Source organism: Vombatus ursinus, unplaced genomic scaffold (assembly GCF_900497805.2).
Source record: "Vombatus ursinus unplaced genomic scaffold, bare-nosed wombat genome assembly UNPS02014813.1, whole genome shotgun sequence".
NCBI lineage: Eukaryota > Metazoa > Chordata > Mammalia > Diprotodontia > Vombatidae > Vombatus > Vombatus ursinus.
The window spans coordinates 13,602,061-13,621,414 of NW_020954591.1; the positions used below are offsets into that span (position 1 = coordinate 13,602,061).

Below are 19,354 nucleotides of genomic sequence, written 5' to 3' on the forward strand. Positions count from 1 at the left end.
AAATTAACAAGAACTACTACCTTAAACCAGAGTCCAACCAATTATAGATGTCATTTATATAGCACTCTAATTAAACCACTTTGTTTAATTCTCATTTGCTCTTCATAACCCACTCAACATCTTACAGATGAGGAAACTGAGATTCAGATAAATTATTCTTGTTCAATCAGTATCAGATAAAGGATCTGAGCCTAATTTTCTTCTGAATCACAGGCTAACAGGTCTAGAGATGAAAACATTGAAAGACTAATTAACTTCTCAAAATCACTTCATTTTTAAAACTGGAAGGGTTGTTGGCAACCATCCAGTAAAGACCATACATGAAAGAAATCTCCACTGACATACCCAAGTGATTGTCCAGGCTCTGCTTGAACAGTTCATTTTACAGATAAGGAAACCAAGAGCCAAAAGTATCTTACTCAAGGTCACATGGGTAGTGACATGGCCATGCTTCAAGCAAGTCCTACCTACAATTCCAAATTCGTTAATTCTTTGCCCTTATCATACTGTATTCATTACGTAGCGTTCCTTCCACTAAAACTACATTGCCTTTAAACTAGCTGACGAATATGATATGAACCTAGGCACCATCACTTTGAGTTTATAATGGATGAGGAAAACAGGCTCCTTGACTTTTACGTGAAGAGTTCAGAGTTTAAGAATCCAATGGCCTGAAATGTTACAAGTCAGCTAGAGGGACTGGAGGCTCTCAAAAGGCAACTTTAATATCAACCCTCAGAACCACCATGAAGTTGACACTACAGCTCCACTTTACCTATGGGGAAACTTGAAGCTGAGACCACACAGAACCTGAGGTAGGATCTGGACTCATTCATGTCTAAGTCCCAAGTATAGCCCTCCACTAAACCCCCTCATTGTATCACCTCCAATGACTCCAGAAGCAAGCACTAAATGAACTTGGCATTTTAACTCCTTTACAACATGTCTGCAGCCTACCTTTCCTAACTTCACAATACTCCTTTAAGGAAGTTTAACCTAACTTCCACCAATTGTCCTAACATAGCATGCTATGGCTGCCTCCTTATCCTTTGCTGCCCTGCCATGCACTTTCTCAACTTTGCCTTAAAATCCTGTTTGCTTCCTGATGATTTCAGGTGCCAACTAAACTTTTCAGCAGGAAAGTCCAAGGAAAATTAAGAATTTTTCAGCCACGTATTCCCAGGCACCAAATATTTGTTGTACTCTGTGAAGACCTAGTTTTAAATCTTGCTTCAGGCAAACCATACCTCAAGATTTTTTTCCTCATCTGCAACCAGAAAGGCACTATTTATATTACCTCCCATTACAAGGTAGGTATGAAGCATCAAGTCTAGTAAATGTATAAAATCTCTTAAAGTTCCCAGAGACTAATGCATGCACAATATGCTTCAAAAAGGTTTTTGCAAGGCATCTGAAGTAAAAGGATCCCTAGTTTCAAATTAACCATATCATTAAAATAGAAAAGGTTGCTGGTTGCTTTATTACCTTTTTAGTGTCAGAACTGCAACTGAGCACAAAAATAAGATACTGAAAAGATTTTTTAAAGAGCAAAGTTCCCCAAAAGGTTTTAGACAAATTGGTAAAACAAGTCTTCCTTATTCTACTTGTCTGAACATGGATTAATAATAAATTTAGTAGGAACCAACTGTTCTTTAGCTATAATTTCTGTAGAACATACATTTTAGTACAGTAATAAATTTAACCGAAAAATATTTGTAACTTTGTAACTCCTTTACCTGAGAAGAAAATTCCAGCAACTCCTTTGCCAAATGAAGTAATTACCAACCACAGTTTAAAACTTAAAAACTTACTAAAGGGGCAGCTAGGTAGCACAGTCCAAAGAGCTCCAGTCTGGTTGTAAAAAGGACCTGAGTTCAAATCCTGTCTCAGACACTTACTAGTTGTGTGACTGTAGGCAAGTCACTTAGCCCTAAATGCCTCATCAAAAAGCTAAAAAAACCAAAACTTACTAAAATACCACTTCTACCCAAAGGCTACAAAAAAAGCCAGACACTTCCATAACCCAAGAATTTTTTATTGTTTTTATTTTACAGCCATTTATGCCATGAATTCGTAGGGGATTGGTTCCAACAGCTCAGGTTCCTTGCCGTTGGTTCTCACAAAGTGCGCTTCTCTGGGTGGAGCAGGCTGAAAAATAAGTTGGGGGGGGCAGGTCATAACAGTGAAGCTAATTTAACATCTTGCAGCAAAATACTTTAATGTGCTCTCAGAACCGGTGAAATGACATACTCATTTTCCTTCTTTAAAGGCAATCATTTAAGAGGATCATCATTGTGGCACATCAATTTTAATGTATCATGTAACAGTTATTAAATTTAGGGAGAAGCCTAAACCAAACTAATATGGCATCCTACTAAGCTGAAATTGGTCATTTTGGGACCTGCCACACGGTATCTACAAAGCCAAAATATCAGATTTGTTTACCTGATAAAGAGAAAATTCTGTCAAACTAAGTTAAATTCTGGAAAAAGTTAAGGATGAACTTAAGGCACCGAACAACCACTTTGAAATGCATACCACTTAACTTTTGTTGCTATAGAACTGGTGCTTTTCTCCCTATTCCAAAAGGACTTTAGGGCACATTTCACATTCTTCATCTAGTGAATCTGAACTATTTTAAGACCTATACCACATGTCCTTGAAATAACTGAAGATATTCTGGAGTACAGCCAAACTAAGGTTGAAAATGATAGGTTGAACCTGGAAAGACTTGTATGGACTGATGCTGAGTGAAGTGAGCAGAACCAGAGAACACTGTACATAGCAACAGCCATGTTGTGCGATGATTAATGTTGATAGACTTAGCCTTCTCAGCAATGCAAGGATCTAAGACATCTCCAAAGGTCTCATGATAGAAAATGCTATCCACATTCAAAGAGAGAACTATGGAGTTTGAATGCAAATCAAAGCATACTATTTGCTATTTTTTTGTTGTTTTGTTTTTTCTTTCTTGTGGTTCCTCCTATTGGTTCTAATTCTTCCTTACAACATCAGTAACGTGAAAATGTTTAATAGGAATGTATATGTATAGCCGACATCAGATTTCATGCCATCATGCAGAAGGAGAAAAAAATTTAAAACTCAAAAGCTTATAGAAGTGACTGTTGATAAATTAAAATAAATTAATAAAAAAAAAAAGAATGAAAATTAGGGTTTTTTCTAAAGGAAAACTATGCAAATTCTCTCCTCTAAATCAACCAGAAAATATTTACACTAAGTGATTACTTACACAATTGTCACATGACTAGGTAAATCAACAAGTCCTGCCTCTCTGTAGCACAATATGCCTTGCAAAAAATTAAGCATTTAAGAATTACATATTAAATTGGAATGAACAAGGCAAAAAAAAAAAAAAAAAAAAGCTTCCCTTCCTTCAAATGTCAAACTAGTGAGCAACTATTTAGCACATATACATATATTCACCAGCAGAGAAAATAGAGACCTTAGAGTCTAGTTAAAATTCCCTCATATTATAGAAAATCAGTTTTGTTATGATTTGCCCAAGGTTACATACTAGGATCTTTCAACCTGGTAGATCATTAGTTTGCCTTCTAAAATTTCTGACTTGGAAATAATACAGTAATTTCAGTTGTATTCTTACCACAATGTCTCTCTCAATCAACCTTTTTAAATGAATCCATTACCTGGCGCTTCAGTTGAACCCAAGTGCCTTTTTCTTTGGCTTCCTTCTTCTTCTGATCATTTTCCTTTACCCGCTTCAGGAAGCTATCTCTGCTCTTGGAATGCTTAATATGCTCAATACGCACATTAATTCTCTTGGCTAGAATCTTGCCCCTAGAATAAAACATTGCTTAGTCTTCCATTTAGTGCCAAAATATTTATTTGAACAGAAACTATTATTATAAACATTATTGATCGATCTGCCCCCACTACTCTCTACCTTCTCTAATCAGTCATAAACAGACTGCCAGATGATGTTATTCTCTTGATAAATAGCTGCCTAGTGCTGACAAAATTAAATGGAATTAAATGGAACCTTCTTGGCTTAGTCAGTCCTCCTCCATTTAGTCTTAACTTCTTAGGCTATACTCCAGCTAAACACTTATTTCCTGAACATAACTACTCTTTTTGGCCTCCTCTCTCCTTTGCTCATCACAGCTTTCCATGACATCTGGAATACAATTCTTTGACTTTCTTACCATCTTAAAGAATCACAGATGTTAGAGTTGGAAGGGTATCTAAGAAATTCTCTAGTCTACACCCTTGCCTCAGGGAAGATAAAATCATTAAGTCCAAGTATGCAAAAAGGTGAAGCAGCTGAAGCCTGGAGAAAGCAAGCATTTACACAGCATCACACAACCTACAGGTGGAACTCACATGATGTTTACATCTCCACAATGACCAATTTATAACTGTATAATATTGAAGAATCATACAATGAAATATAGCTCTAGCCAACTTCAGATTGTTTCCTCTGACAGGATACAAGACAAACAATCAGTCTGCTTGAGTTTTAAAAGGATTTTTCTTCTGCCCCACTTGAATGACCAATAAAGACATGATAAGTGTCTAATTGGCAAAGTGAAAGAGGGGGATATACATTAGCATTACCAACTTTTTAAGAGAATACTTTTAAGTTACTTACTTAACCTGTTTGTTTACAACAATGCCTACAGCATGTTGAGTAACATTATAGACCCGTCCAGTCTTGCCATGGTAACATTTGTGGGGCATTCCTTGCTGAACCGTGCCCATACCCTGGAAGGAAGAGAGGGGGAAAATGTATAGCACTTAAATATAAATTACTCATCCCCATTCAAATCATAAAATTTTATTTAGCATGAGTAATGGTGATTAATTTTAGAAGATTCTATGGTAATTAGATGAGCTTTCAGAGCCGGTGAAGTTGTTTTCATTTTACTCATATAAGACAATCATCATCAAGCTCGAGTGTTAACATGTAAACCAAATAATAGACAAAACTAAAATATATCTTCTCAATGGATTTTTATATTGCTATCAATTTTAAGGAAAAATAAGCACAGTAAATTGAAATCCCACCTCCCATTACCAAAGCTCCAAGCTTGCTTCAGTACAATTTGTTAAAGGGAGTACAACCAATGAGGAGGAGATAATAGTTGAATTTTTTACCTACCTTAAGTTTCACAAAGCACTTCATATATATGATCTAATTTGATCTTCACAATAATCTCCTGAAGTAGGTGCTACTATTATTTCCTTTTCACAGATGTGTAAACTAAGGCTTGGAGAGATTAAGGAACTTGCCAGAAGTATACACAGTAAGGGAATAAGACAGAAATGAAAGAGGACCTCCTCAGTATAACAGCTTCCATGTTGGAAGTAAACATCTTTATTCAACAAATACTAGGGTCAAATCAAACTTTACATTTTTGTAAGCAGAAGTCAATGTACCAAACTTCACAACATACCTTGATATCTACAATATCACCTTTCTTGTATATTCGCATATACGTAGCAAGAGGGACAACACCTGTAAAAAAACATTTCCACAGTCTCAAGGTAAAATATCTCAGAAGAAAATACTTGAATTCTTACAGTTAAACTTTCATAACCTCAAAGCATCTAAAGATCCCAGTCTCATTCAAATGGACAAACTCAAGGAACACTTTTTAAAAAAGGGAGCTTCAGTCTTCCTAGTGGTCCAATGCATCTCTAAAATAAAGCTAATGTTCAGTCACCACTACCTTTCTTCCAATTAAAATTCAGCCATTTTAAACTCAATTTTCAAAATAAGACATTGATCAATACATAAGCCTAGAGTCCAAATTTTTACTTTATGCACTAAGCATATAAATTAATCTGTGCCCAATTTATAATCTAGTACTATTTACTTACCATGTTTTCGAAAGGGCCTAGAAAACATGTATCGTGTCCCCCTCCTTTTTCCTTTTGTGTTCGTCATTTTGGCAACTCACTGCAACAAGCACGGACAAGATGTTATTTCATACACATGTAGTCACCAGACAGTATCAAACATACAACCAAGCTGCAAGTATTATGTATTCTAATAGCAATACCAAAATAATGAAAATTTTTTTCTACTAAATTAATCAGCCTGTTTTGGAACAAAGGCCAGAGTTAAGAGCAGTTACATGCCTGTACCACTCATTTAACCCCTCCAACCATAGTTGCATAAGCTGTAAAACAGAAGAGTATTTGTATTACCTATCTCATAGACCATCTATTCTAACACTCTTTGGAAACTGAGGCCCAGGGAGAGCAAATCATTTGCCCAATGTCACACAGTGCTTTTTCCAATATAACTGTGAGCAAACAGCTTTATAAATTGTAAAAGTTTGTGTAAATGTAAACTATAATCACCCACTAATTCTAAGATTTTCTGTGCAGGTGGTGTTTCTGTTTCTGTTCAGGTGGGAGGGGGGAGAACTTACAGGGGAGTTTTGATTCCTAGGGATTATTACTGATAATTAATTCTTCCAGGAATTTAAACAAACACTTCTCCCAACTTTTACAAATGAATAAAGAGGCTCATGAAAGTTAAACTACTTAAGTTCATTAAAAAAAAAAAGATACATTCTAACTTATTTATATTAGAGTAATGTAGTAGAAAGAGAGCTGGACTTGTAGTCAGGACCCTTGAGCTTGATTTTTGCCTATGAACCTTTGTCAGACCACGGTCAACTTCACTAACCTGAACCTCAGTTTTCTCATTTGTAAAACAAGGATAGTACCCAGTAGTACACAGCTAAGAACTGTTCTGATTATCTAATGACATGGTCATATAAAACACTTCATAAATATTAAGTATCTTGTCCCTCACCTTTTGCAATCCCTAGCTTCCTTCAGAGTTCAGTTGCCTCCTCATGCATCAAATAACACCTTCTGATCCCCCTTAATTATTACCAGTCTCTCTCTCCCTAAATTACTAACTACATGTCTGAAATTAAGTTACCGAGAAGGCTTTGTATCTATTCCATGTATATGGAGTTAATCGAATTAATATAACTAGCTAGACCCTCACTGGGTAACGAAGCTTTGCTTAAGACAAAGTAACATATCTGTCAAAATCCTTTACTCAAAAATTTAGAGCATTTAAGTAGAACAAACTACTCTAATATTAGTTTATTACACCTTGAAAACTACTTCAACAAAAATAACTTTACATACTCCATTAAACGTATCATTTACTGTGAAAACCTAGCATTAAAATGGTTTTTTCTTCCTAGTACCTGTCCAATAGAAAAAACAAAGACTACATGTTATCTTTTAAGCTGTACACTAAATCTCAAAAACAAAGCATGAAACTACAAAAAATGCTAAGAAGCATGTTCAAAGTTGCTGATATGTGTAAAAATTAAGACCAATTTATTAAAATGCCTAATTTAAGCCTTGGCTAGTCACTTCATTCCCTTAGTTAACTGGGAATCATAGAACTCATCAAGTGCAACTTCATTTTACAGATGAGAAAACTTGTGACTTGCCTGGGTCACAAAGTATTAAGTATCTGAGGTCAGACTTTAACTCAAGAAAATGAGTCTTCCTGACTCCAGGTCCAGAACTCTATCCACACTGAGTCACTTGGTTCACTATTCTAGGAAAAAAGAGGTTTGCTCCCTAGATCCTCCACAGGTAGGATTAATTAATTGAATCAATCAATCAATCAACATTTATTAAGTATCTTCTATGAGCCATGCACAGTGCTAAGCCCTACAAAAGACAGACCCTGTCCTCAAGACAAATACACACTATAGAAGGTCAAGTTTTCCATAGCACTTTGACCTAAGGTCTAACTTAATCTTCACAATATCATTATTAGAAAGGCAGGATATGTCTCAATCTAACTTTACAAATAAGTAAACTGAAGTTCGGGGAGGAAAAATCCGAAGCTGAGGCTCGAATTCAATTCGAACCCTTTAAAGGCACACAAGTGCATAATGAGCTGTGCCAGTCACTGGTTTTACAAAGGAAAGAAACGACGACCATTAACTTTTTAAGTGTGTATCAAATGTAGGTGAGAGAAGCACCGGAGAGAAATGAGACACAGCAGATGCAGGGTATCTTCCATTGCACCACGCTTCCTTCCCGATGCAATGAGAATCTAACTGAACACCCACTACGCCCCTGCAATGCCTCCAGCACGCTCCTCCCTCCTGTGCTTCACCACCCAGTATCCCTTCGTCCTCGGAGCGGCTCAGATAGGCCCCCCGCTGCCGGCTGGTGGAGGCGAGCGAGAGGCAAAGAATGGTGCAGGGGGCCGCTTCCGCAGCCCGCTCCATCTTCGCCCCACGCTACGGCCCCCAGGAGCAACGCGGCCTCGCCGCCTCTCCCATCCCCGCCGACGCTAGGCCCCGAGGCTCTCACAAAGCTGCCCCCGGCCCCGGACGCCCCAATTCTCCCCGGCGCCCTTCTCCCGAGCTCGCCCACCCTAACCTGCCTCAAACTCTCTCTCCCAAGCTTCCCTGGAAAGGAAATAATACGCCGCGAAGCGGGAGCCGCGCGAGCCCCGTGTACCTGCAATATGGCGGAGCCGGCGGAAAGGAAGAAGGCGGGCCTTAGCAGGCTCCTTACAAGTCAGGGCGAGGGCTGCCCGCCAGGGTGCCTAACTACAATGTCAAGAAAAGGGCGAAAACGTAAGCGAAGGGCAAAAGCCTCACTCTCAAAAAAACACAGAAGCTCTGTATAGATAATTATCCTTTCCTGATAAACAAGAGGCAGTGGGTGAATAAAAATTTGCGTTTGGATAATGGCGAGACAGCCCGGGAGGGGGCCTTCAAGAGTGTCCTGAGAAGACCCCTCTTAAGCCCGCCTTCTTGGGCCCGCCTTCTTTTCCACCAAACCGGAAGTGGATGGGGGGGGTTGTTTGTCACGTGGTAGAAATAACACACCGTACGTCTTTCTTTGCGTCTGTTTCTGCATCGGTGCTTCGTATTCCTTTTACGTGTGCGTCTTAAAAGTCGTTTCTCTTTTACCTGTGCAGGTTTAAAGCGTGTTCTTGGTGACCTCACTCAAGCAGGAGTTCTTTATCTTGTATCGGAGACCCCTTTGACAGTCTGATGCAGCCTATACATCGCTTCTCACAATAATATGTTTAAATACATAAAATAAAAAACACGATTATGAAGGAAACCAATCATTGACATTTTTTTTGAAGTTTACAGACTGCCACCCCACCCCCACCCCTGCAGATTAAGAACCCCTGCTCTTTTTAGAGCTAGAAAAGACTTTAGAACTATCCCTTCCTCTCATTTTATGAATGATGAAACTGATGCCCAAACTGATGGAATAATCTGCATAAGGACAGAAAGGAAATTAATGGCAAACCCTGATCTTCAGCCCCCTCCTCCTCCATCAGACCATCAAATTAAGCAAAAATTATGTCATATAGATGGAATTTGTGGACCCTAAAGTGTACAGGATAATGTAAATGACCACAGAATTTTGAAATAAAAGAGATCTTTGCAATCTTCTTCAACCCCCTCATTTTACAAATGAAAAAGCAATAATAATGCTCAAATTAATTAATATATGATTATATGCATACACATACCAATATGTTCTTCAATCTCCTCATTTTACATGTAAGGAAACAAATAAGGCCCATAGAAGTGAAATTAATTGCCCAGCATCTGATGGGTGTTATGTGGCAGAACTGGAATTCATCCACCAAATCTGCTTCCTAAACTCCATGGACTTTTATTTTAAAATTTGTGTAATACTTTGCAGTCCAATAGTGATTCAATTAAATAATTACTTAAAGCAAAGATTGGCTTAGGCAGCAGTATATTGTAGTCTAAAAAATAATAGTGCTCATATTAATATATAAGTATATGCATACACATACTGATGAACTTAAAAACAAGGACTGTGCCTCAGTCCCATTCGCACAGAAAGTGCTTAATAAATATCTATTGAATTAAATCCCTGACTCCTCAGAAATTCATCCTCTTTCCATCTTCTGAGTATGATGAAAAACTACCTGTCCTCCAGGAGACCTAGTGTCTCTTGCTGCCATCTAAAGTGTTGCCTTCTTGTCTCCCTGAAGCATTGGAGCAGAAGGAAGGAGAGGCATTCTTCTTGTTCCTTACATTCATTTGAATACATTCTCTTGGTCACCATTACTTAGCAGCCTCTCTTCATTTGAAGTGAACTGCATCCATTTATATCAAGTGATCTATAGCTTATCAAAATAATCTGTCATCCTCCAGTTCAGTAACTGGCTCATAGTCTTTCCCTCCACCCCAAAATTCTTATTCTGGTCAAAAGCTTCTATCTTTTCATCTATTTCTTTGCTTCTGTCAGTTTTCTTAAATCTATTCTTCATCCTCACCATATTCTCCAGGTCATCCACCTTTCCTGGTTTCCTTGTCCATCAATCTTGCTGGAGGGAAGTAACCTCATTTCCTTCCCCTTAAATTCTTAATTTCATATTTGACCATTTCAACTATGCAATATCTTTTATCCTGGAATTCCTTCCCCCACCCCTTGTCCTTTTGACATTGATAAATGCCAGATGCTATTTATACCTACCAACCTCATTTTCCCCTTCTACCCAAGTGCTGCTGAACACTAATGGAGAGAAGTTACAAAATCATGCTAACTGATTGCACTGAAAATTTACATTATCTACTCCCAACTGGGGCATCATAGCAATCCTTTTATTTCCTGATTGATTCTCTATCATATCAGTGGCTATTCCAAACTTTCTACAGCATTTCTTTTCCTGCTTCCTATTGTCAAAGGTTCTTGCCTCATAAGTCAGAAAATAAAGCCATCTGTAAAGCATTACTTACCCTTCTCCCCTATTCCACAACTTAAAACACCTCTTCATAATCTTCTACTTTCTCTTTCTTTGCCCTATTTTCTCATGAAGTGGTGGCCCTTCTTTACCATTTCTCAATCACCTGAAAGATGTAGACAATATTATACTTATTGTTTGTTGATTATTTAAAAAAAAAAACCATTTAACTTGGGAGAGCAAAGCACCACCTTAACGGAGCCATTTTCAACAAGGTAACTCCCATTTATACTTCTGTTTGCAGATGACATTGTGCTGGTTGCATTAAGCCCTCAAACATTACAGAACCTTCCTGGGGGGGAAAAGACCTGTAATCATTCAAAATAGTGTGGTTTGACTCTCCACAGAGGAAAAACAAAGCAGATGAAGAAAGTCTATTGTTCTTTATTATGATAGGCATTTAGATGGACAATGCATAGAGCTCATCCATCAGACAATATGGATGGACAGTGAGTTTGGCACAGAGATGAATCAGAGAAAAAGAATGGACTCCATTGCTTTCAGGAAATTGCAAAACTTTTTTAATGAGCCTAAGTTTCCCAAGGAAACAAAGATCAGTCCTTTTAATCTCAACATTCTACTGCTGTTGCTGTGTAGCAGGGAAACATGGAATATAGCAGTCTGTGAAGAATTAAAAATGAATGTCACAGAAAGCAATGGAAAGGGGCAATGGGTTGAGCAGGCTGCAAAATATAACCAATGTGGTTCAAATAAGAATAGAAGTAAAAAATGTCATCAAGAGAAGATGTGTTAGTCATTTGGTGAGGATGAAGGATGACAGATGGATCCATGGTGTGCCACTAGTACCTTCACCATGTCAGGGGAGGAGAAGGGAACAATCATTTTTTAAAGCACCTACTATGTGCTGGACCCTGAACTAAACACTTGACAAATCTCATTTGATCTTCACAACAACCCTGGGAGGTAGATGCTGTTATTATCCCCATTTACAGTTAAGGAAACTGAGGCAGGCAGAACTTAAGTGACTTGCCCAGGGTCACAAAACTAGTAAGTATCCATGGCTGGATTTGAACTCAGGTCTTCCTGATTCTAAGTCCAGTGCTTTATCCACTGGACCACCTAACTGTGTCAGGAGAAAGTGAGAAAGGCCTCTGGCAGGTGAACCCACTGTGGTGAAATTATGGGAGAATATGGACAAGGTTAGCACAGAATGGGCAGATATGGATTGAATGCAATTTATATTGTTGAAAGGAACTCCCAAATTCATGCACAGATAGATTTGAGTATCCCAGGTGTCTAGAATAATGCCTTGCACATAGAAGGAGCTTATTAAATGCTTGCTGAATTCAATTAACTAGTGTGGTACCTGGTTGCTTCTTGTGAGACAGATAAACCAGAAAGGGTTGTGAACAGATAAGGACTTTACCCAATTTGTAAAATGGCAAATCGAACATTTTTTTCTTACAAAAATCTTTCATTTAAATACATCACAACTATATGCTAGGGGCTGTGGTTCCTGAAATTGTTCCTATGTTTAAAGAACTGGTCTCAAAATAAGGAAGATGTGGGTTCAGGTGTAATACTTCCAGGGAGACCTTAGGCTAGTTACCTGACCTCTCAGTACCCTGGGAAACTCCTAAGACTATAAATTTTGGAGAAGGTACCAATTAATTGGGGCTCACTCCTACAATGAAATCACAGGCCCAGTTAAAAAAAGAAAACAAAAAGGTGACCATTTCTAGGAAGCATTTTTTTAGTAAAAGAAAGAAAATCCAGTGCCAAAGTATTACTTAATCACATGAAATTTGGAAACTGGATCCATTTCCCTGACTTTATCAGTCAATCAACAAGCATTTATTTAGTGTTTTGTATATGCTAGGTTCTGTGCTTAATTGTTAGGGATACAAAGACAAAAGTTCCTACCCACAAAAACCTTATATTCTAATGGGAGAGATAATGTGTGCATATATATGTATACAAAATAATACAAGATAATTTGGAAAAGTAAAGGCTTCATGTAGAAAGTGATAATTGATTGGAATCTTGAAGGAAAGCAAGGTTTCTGAGAGGCAAAGGGGAGGATGGAATGCACTCCATGCTTGGGAGACAGCCAATGCAAAAGGCCCAGGGAATGGAGATGGAGTTTAGTGTGGGAGTAATATGTAAGAAGACTGGAAAGATAGGAAGAGACCAGGTAGTGAAGAGATTAGAATACCAAACTGAGTTTATATGTGATTCTAGAGGTAATAGGTAATTTATTGAGTGGAGGGAGGAGAGGGCAAGAAATGATCAGACCTGCCCTTTGAAAAAATCCCTTTGGTGGCTGTAGGGAAGATGTTTGACAAAAATGTCAGAAAAGGCCCTTTGGCTGGAAGACCCAACCACACATAATAGGATCATAGGAGTTAGAATTTGAAGAGATTGTAAAAATCATCCATTCCAATCCCTTCATTTTACACTTATTAATAAATTCCAGGCCTCAGTCATCAAATCCAAGCAGTGGAAGCCAGTTATCACAAAGTAAAGTGGTTGCATAACTAGTTTCTTCCAATAGTCAATAGATCAATAGGCATTTATGAAGTACCTACTATGGGCTAGGCACTGTGCTAAGTGCTGGGAATATAAAGGCAAAACATTGTCCCTGCTTTCAAGGAGCTAGGCAGCACAGTGGATAGAGCACTGGGCCAGGAGTCAGGAAGATCTGAGTTCAAATCCAGCCTCAGATACTTACTAGCTATGCAGTTCTGGGCAAATCACTTAACCACGGTCTGCCTCAGTTTCCCCATCTGTAAAGTGGAAATAGTAACAGTACCTACCTCCCAGAGTTGTTATGAGAATCAATTGAGATAATAATGGTAAAGTGCTTGGCATGTGGTAAGTGTTATATAAATGTTAGCTATTATTGTGATTATTATTATCATCTTCATAGAAATGGTAATGGAACCCGTGGGAGTCGATGAGCTATCAAGAGAAAAAAGAAGACTCATCATAGAATTATAGTTATAAGAGTCCTTAGAGTTAATTTGTCCAACCCTGTCATTTTACATGTAAGGAATCTATAGCTTTGAGAGAAATGATTATTTCTTTCTTATATTAATAACCAACTACTGAGTTAGCACTAAGGTTTTTGCCCTTTTCTATTTCCTCATTCAGAAATCAGCCACTGTAGGTTATTCAGGCAGTCTTTGAAGGTCAGGGCTGATCATGAGATGAACTCTTGGGCAAAACCTAGAAAACTTAGATCTGACCAAAAGGTAAAGAAGTGCTAGACTAGGTGAACTGGTGAATTCTGATCTGTTGTGTTAGTCAAAGAAGTCTAAGTAGAAGTGAATTCTCCCTTTTGTCTAGATCGCCCTAGATAGGGATGGTATGGATATAGATAAGTCTCTTTTTCCAAGACTGAGTGACCAGTTTCCAGACCCTCATTAGAATAAGCCCACCTCTCATAATATTCTCTTATTGTCTGTTAACCACTCGGTGTTGATTTCCACACTCAGGAACACCCACTCTTCCAAAGGCATATAAGCATTGAAGGGGTTCCATGAGGGGCCCTTGGTTTAGGAGAGACAGCCAAATAAACCTTTTATTAATTATCCACTAGCCATAATTAATAAAATGATTGTTAATTACCCAGAAATTATGTCTCTCAAACTTTTTATAGGTTACAGCTTTGGAAAATAAGTGGCTAGCTCAAAGTCACGTGGTTGGTGACAGTCAGGTTTGGAATCCAGGTCTCCTCATTATTAGTTTAGTGATCTTTACACTAAATAACTCTTCTTTACATCAATCCCTCTTCTTTACATGAAATAAAAATCAAAATCTCTCAACTATTTCCCTCCCCTCCCCTTTTTTTTAATCTAACTCCTCTCTCATTTTCCTCTCCTCCTCTTCCTCTCTATGCTGTGCAGCTGCCCTTTAGTATTTCGGCCTGAAATTGAAGAGGAGGTATGGAAAAGTTTCAAGGTGAATAAGAGAAATGGGTTCAACAGGTTTGGGGGGATAGGAAGGAGGATGGGCCCTTGAGTAAATGCTGAAAAGCAAGCCAGTCTTGTTCTTTTATACCCTCCAAACTGACCCATCTTGGTTGCTACCCCAAACCCCAGTGACCATCAGCGTTACAGCACATAGTGTTATGATTTCCTCAGGTTGCTTCTAGTGCCACCACCCTGCTCACCTGGGGGTGATTGGAAATGAGGCCCAACAGCCTGAATCTAGTAGATTATGAGGTCTTACTGTATAGAACAATACTTTGAGAATATGTATTTGGTTTGATATTTGTTGAATTAAATTGAATCAGTAAATACCCAGTGATTGAATTCACTGTGCTGTTCTTTATACAAGATGACACATTTAATGATCTGCTCTAAGATGGATGTGCATTTTGACCTGTTCGGTATTTCTTTTTCTCCCATAGAAGGAACAGATTTACATCAGTTTGCTCATATTATGTGCAGCAACACACATTTGTGAAATGTGGCTGGTGCTGAGAGTACAGCTTGTAGGCTTGGCATGGGAAAAGCTAATAGGTTTAAGTGAGATTGGCCCATGACCTTGACTTTATTAACATCTTAGTGTAAACATTAGCTAAGGATACATGCCACTAATTTACATGCTAAGTAAAAAGAGACTGTAAGTAAAAGGGAATCATCACTAAGCTAGATTCTTTCAAGAAACCAATAAGCATGTGGATAGTGTTGACCTTATTGGTATTGGGTGATAGGTTTGATTAGGAAATGTTGAAGTTTCTTTAAGCTCTAAGAGACTCTGATGATGTAATACAAGTGTTTTTTACATTATGATGAAAAAAAATCTATCTCAATAAGAAGGAATCGTGAGCTTAGAAGTAAGAGATATTGGTTTAGTGTAGATGAGAGCTATATTTCTATGATCTTAACATTTACAAAGTTATTTGGAATAATTTCCATTACAACCAGCTTTTTATTTTTTGCATGCATATTTGTTCATAGCAAGTTTTTAAATCCAGGGCACTCTTTTTTGCGTGTGATTTCCAGCATGCTCCAAGATGCCTTCTGGTGCTGGCCATGACTCAGGCCAGTCCCCAGATAGTTTAGATTGAATATTGTAATGAAATGAAATACTTGTAGAAGATCTGACATTTAATAAAGGAAGATTTGCTTAGCCATAGCAGGGGAAGGTCATTCAACAAGGATATTCAGTGAGAACACAGTATTGATGAATAAATAAATTTATTAAAAAAGTATTTATTAGGCACTTAATATATGCGAAGCACTGTGCTAAGTGCTAGGAATGCAAGTACAAAAGTCTGACAGTCTCTGCTCTCAAGGAGCTCACATTCCAATGGGGGGAGACAACTTCAAGTCATATGGAAAGGTCCCATGGTCCTTAGGGCATAGCAGCAAAGTATCTTCTTTAACAGCATCTCTACTGAGATGTTGTACCTGTTTCTGAGGTTGAACCATTGGTAGTGCCAAATAGTTCAGTGGTAAACACTTTTCTTTTCCACAGCTTCAGGAGCTGTGGCTCCTGAGGAGGCATGGTTGCAGCTGCTGTAGAAGCAATTACCGGGTTGGATCCCTTCCTGAAACGATGCCAGAAAATACCTGGGTTCAAAAACAACCACAGACACTAACAACTTGCGTGATAGCTGCAAGTCATTTAACCTCTCTGTGTCTCAGTCTCTTTCTCTAAAATAAGGGGGCTGGAACTGCGGCCTCTTACATCTCTTCCAGCTCTTAATCTGTGATCCCAGGCCCTCCTTTCAAGTTAAAATGAACCATTAGTGACTACACTGAGCCTGGTCATCGAAACAGTTCTAAATCCACCCAATAGCTACAACTGTTTATGTTTTCCACTAGAATAACATGAGCCATTTTGTTAAGTCCCTTGCTAAAAACTATGTAAATTCTGTCTACAGCATTCTTGAACTCTAATGATCTAATCCCTGCTCCCACCCACCTCCCCTCCTCCCACCCCCCCCAAAAAGGAAAGGAATTTAGGTTAGCAAGAGCTATTTTTCAGGAAGCTTGCTGGCTCTTTGTGATCATTACTTCCTTTTCTAAATGTTCACTAGCCATCCCTTTAATAACATACTCTGGAGTTTTGCCAGGAATCAAATCCAAGCTCATTAGTTTATAGTTTGCAAACTCCATTTTCCATTCTTTTTGAAAGTTAGAAAAACATTTGCTCTTCTCTAATCTTTCTGAACTTCCATGCATGATCTTTGAAAGATTACTGACAAAGGCTCAGTAATCACATCTGCTGTAATCTTTTTTTATACCTGAGAAAGTAATTTACCTGGGCCTGGTGACTTGAACTCAATAGAGACAGCTAAGTGTTCTCTTACTGTCTCCTTACTTATCATGGGTGACTTTTTCCCACCTAAAAGTCATTCTCCTTGGAAGACAAAACAGAAACAAAATAAGAATTGAGCCCCTCTGACCTTCTCTTGATGATTGGTTTTATGCCTTTGATCTTCTGCTTTTCCCCAAAATAACTTTAAACCCTCCCTTTTTTGTTGTCCTTAGTTTTCCTTACCAGCCTTAGCTCATTATTTTTTTGTTAACTTCTCTATATTTATTGCTGAACAAGCATTTCAAAAGCATATTTTTATATCAGGATGGCATTTTAAAACACTTTTAATATAGCAGCTGCAAAAATATAGCTATAATCCACACCATTTGTTACACTCTTCTCCTGTTTTTTCTAACTCTATAATAAATACTACAGTTAATTAGCCTGGCTAACAACTTTCCAAGACACATTTTAAATAAAAGTAAGTGGTCTGTGGAGGAGTGGAGAGGAAATATTTTTGTGATGTTTTACTTCAAGCTTTTCCAACAGATGTTCTTTGAGAATTTGACCCTGGTCAAAGCCAAGCAGCTCCAGAAAATGAAGGCCTATACCATTCTACAGTTCAAGAAGGAATTTCTTACTGATCTAGATTTTAAAATGAGAGCTAGTTCAGTCTTGGGCATCTAAGTTTTATCCTCTGATTTTTTCAAGTATTTAGTAAGATTAGTTAGTAGATAGTAAGATTTGTAGAACATTAATGCAGTTTACCATCCAAGTAAACTTCAATAGCCAGTTCATTTTGTACTAACTCAGTTAACTGATGAGCTTTTGGATCAGTTCAGACATTTTTCAGTTGTGTTTGACTCTTTGTGACTCCATTTGGGGTTTTCCTGGCAAGGATATTATAATGGTTTGCCATTTCCTTCTCTAGCTCACTTTACAGATGAGGAACTAAGGCAAACAGGGTTAAATGTCTTGTTCAGGGTCACACAACTAGTAATTGTCTGAAGTCACATTTGAACTCAGGTCTTCCTGACTCCATGCCCAGCACTCTAACCACTGCTCCACTTAGATACCTGAACTTTTGGAAGCCAGCCAATAAATATGTTGAATCATCTAGGTAACTGTGAAGCTTTCATGAAAATAATCCAGTCTGTAAAATACCATGATCATGCTTGATATGAGTATAATGGGGGGAGTGGTCTATGAGGACTCCGTTCCAGGAGCCTGTTTCTATTCTACAAGTGCCTGATAATGTGGAATGGAGAGCAGGGCCCCTGAATAAAATCACAAAAATGAAATTTGTAATATTTTAACCTACAGAAAAAAAACCCAAGTAATTGGATATCTATGTGGAACTCATTTCTAAATCAGCAGTCTGTTTATAGTCAGACCATCATCCTACTGGAGATTAAAAATTAAGATTAAAATCATTATTACCTTAGATGAAAGGGTAACAATGAGGTCAGGCAATTGAGGTACCTCCAACCCAACTTATTTAAATAAGCTATGGAAATGGCCCCAAACTTGTACATGTTGATGAATTTTTTGTAGCATAGGATAGACAGTCATGGATGAATTACAGTCTGTATCTTCAAGGGAATTCTCACATCTATGTAATTATAGATCCATTGGAGTATTGGAGTATGTGGCATATGGACAAAAGAAAAGACATTGACCCAGATTATTAGTATTTCCTGTGATATTTAGCTGATATAAATAATTTACTGCAATAAGACCAACAGAACCTAGAAACTCACTGCCCTAGCCTGCAAAAACTTAATCTCCTTGTCAAGAGGTAAGATATAGCAGCTTAAGGGTAATTAGTTATGACTATAAATCTATTCATAAATCCTTCCATAGGAAGATTGGGGAAGAATATGGGCAATATATTATTTCACAAAACTTTTCAGCTGCTCAAGTATACACATGTATGTACAAGTGACCCAACTAGGTCTTTTGTCTATTCTTAATCCCCTAAACATATAGTCAACATTCATTCAACAAATATTTGTTCATTTCCTATCATACGCAAGACACTACACAAGAAACTGATAAGGACCAAGTAGGGGGGTTAATCAGCTGAAGCACTTCTGGGGAAGGGTTATCAGAATCATGACATGAATGTAGGTTATGTTTTGAAGATTAGTTGAAGGAAATGGACAATTTTGCTCTAGAGAGACAAGCGCTTATAAAATGTCTATTTTTAAATATTTGAAGTACTGTTTTACAGAACTAAGATTGGTTTTGTTTTGCCATGCCCCCCAGAAGGCCAGAACTTGGAACCATGAATAGGTGTGGTAGAAAGGCATATTTAAGTTTGATATAAGAAAAAAAAAA

At 37.9% G+C, this 19,354-nt stretch overlaps 1 protein-coding gene and 2 non-coding genes across 3 annotated transcripts; all 3 read right to left on the reverse strand.

The window, feature by feature from the left end:
• Positions 1-2,014: 2,014 nt before the first annotated feature.
• Positions 2,015-8,518, reverse strand: RPL21 (ribosomal protein L21). Its single transcript, XM_027835271.1, has 6 exons — positions 8,497-8,518; positions 5,860-5,938; positions 5,433-5,494; positions 4,628-4,740; positions 3,666-3,816; positions 2,015-2,148 (listed from the first exon to the last, which is right to left on the reverse strand). The coding sequence occupies exons 2-6, from the start codon at positions 5,924-5,926 to the stop codon at positions 2,059-2,061; spliced, it is 483 nt and encodes a 160-aa protein (XP_027691072.1). The 5' UTR covers positions 5,927-5,938; positions 8,497-8,518; the 3' UTR covers positions 2,015-2,058.
• On the reverse strand, positions 4,446-4,577 carry LOC114022853. The gene has a single exon (XR_003566710.1). It is a non-coding gene; the product is annotated as a small nucleolar RNA SNORA27 (small nucleolar RNA).
• On the reverse strand, positions 4,869-4,929 carry LOC114022852. Its single transcript, XR_003566709.1, has one exon. It is a non-coding gene; the product is annotated as a small nucleolar RNA SNORD102 (small nucleolar RNA).
• Positions 8,519-19,354: the final 10,836 nt, after the last annotated feature.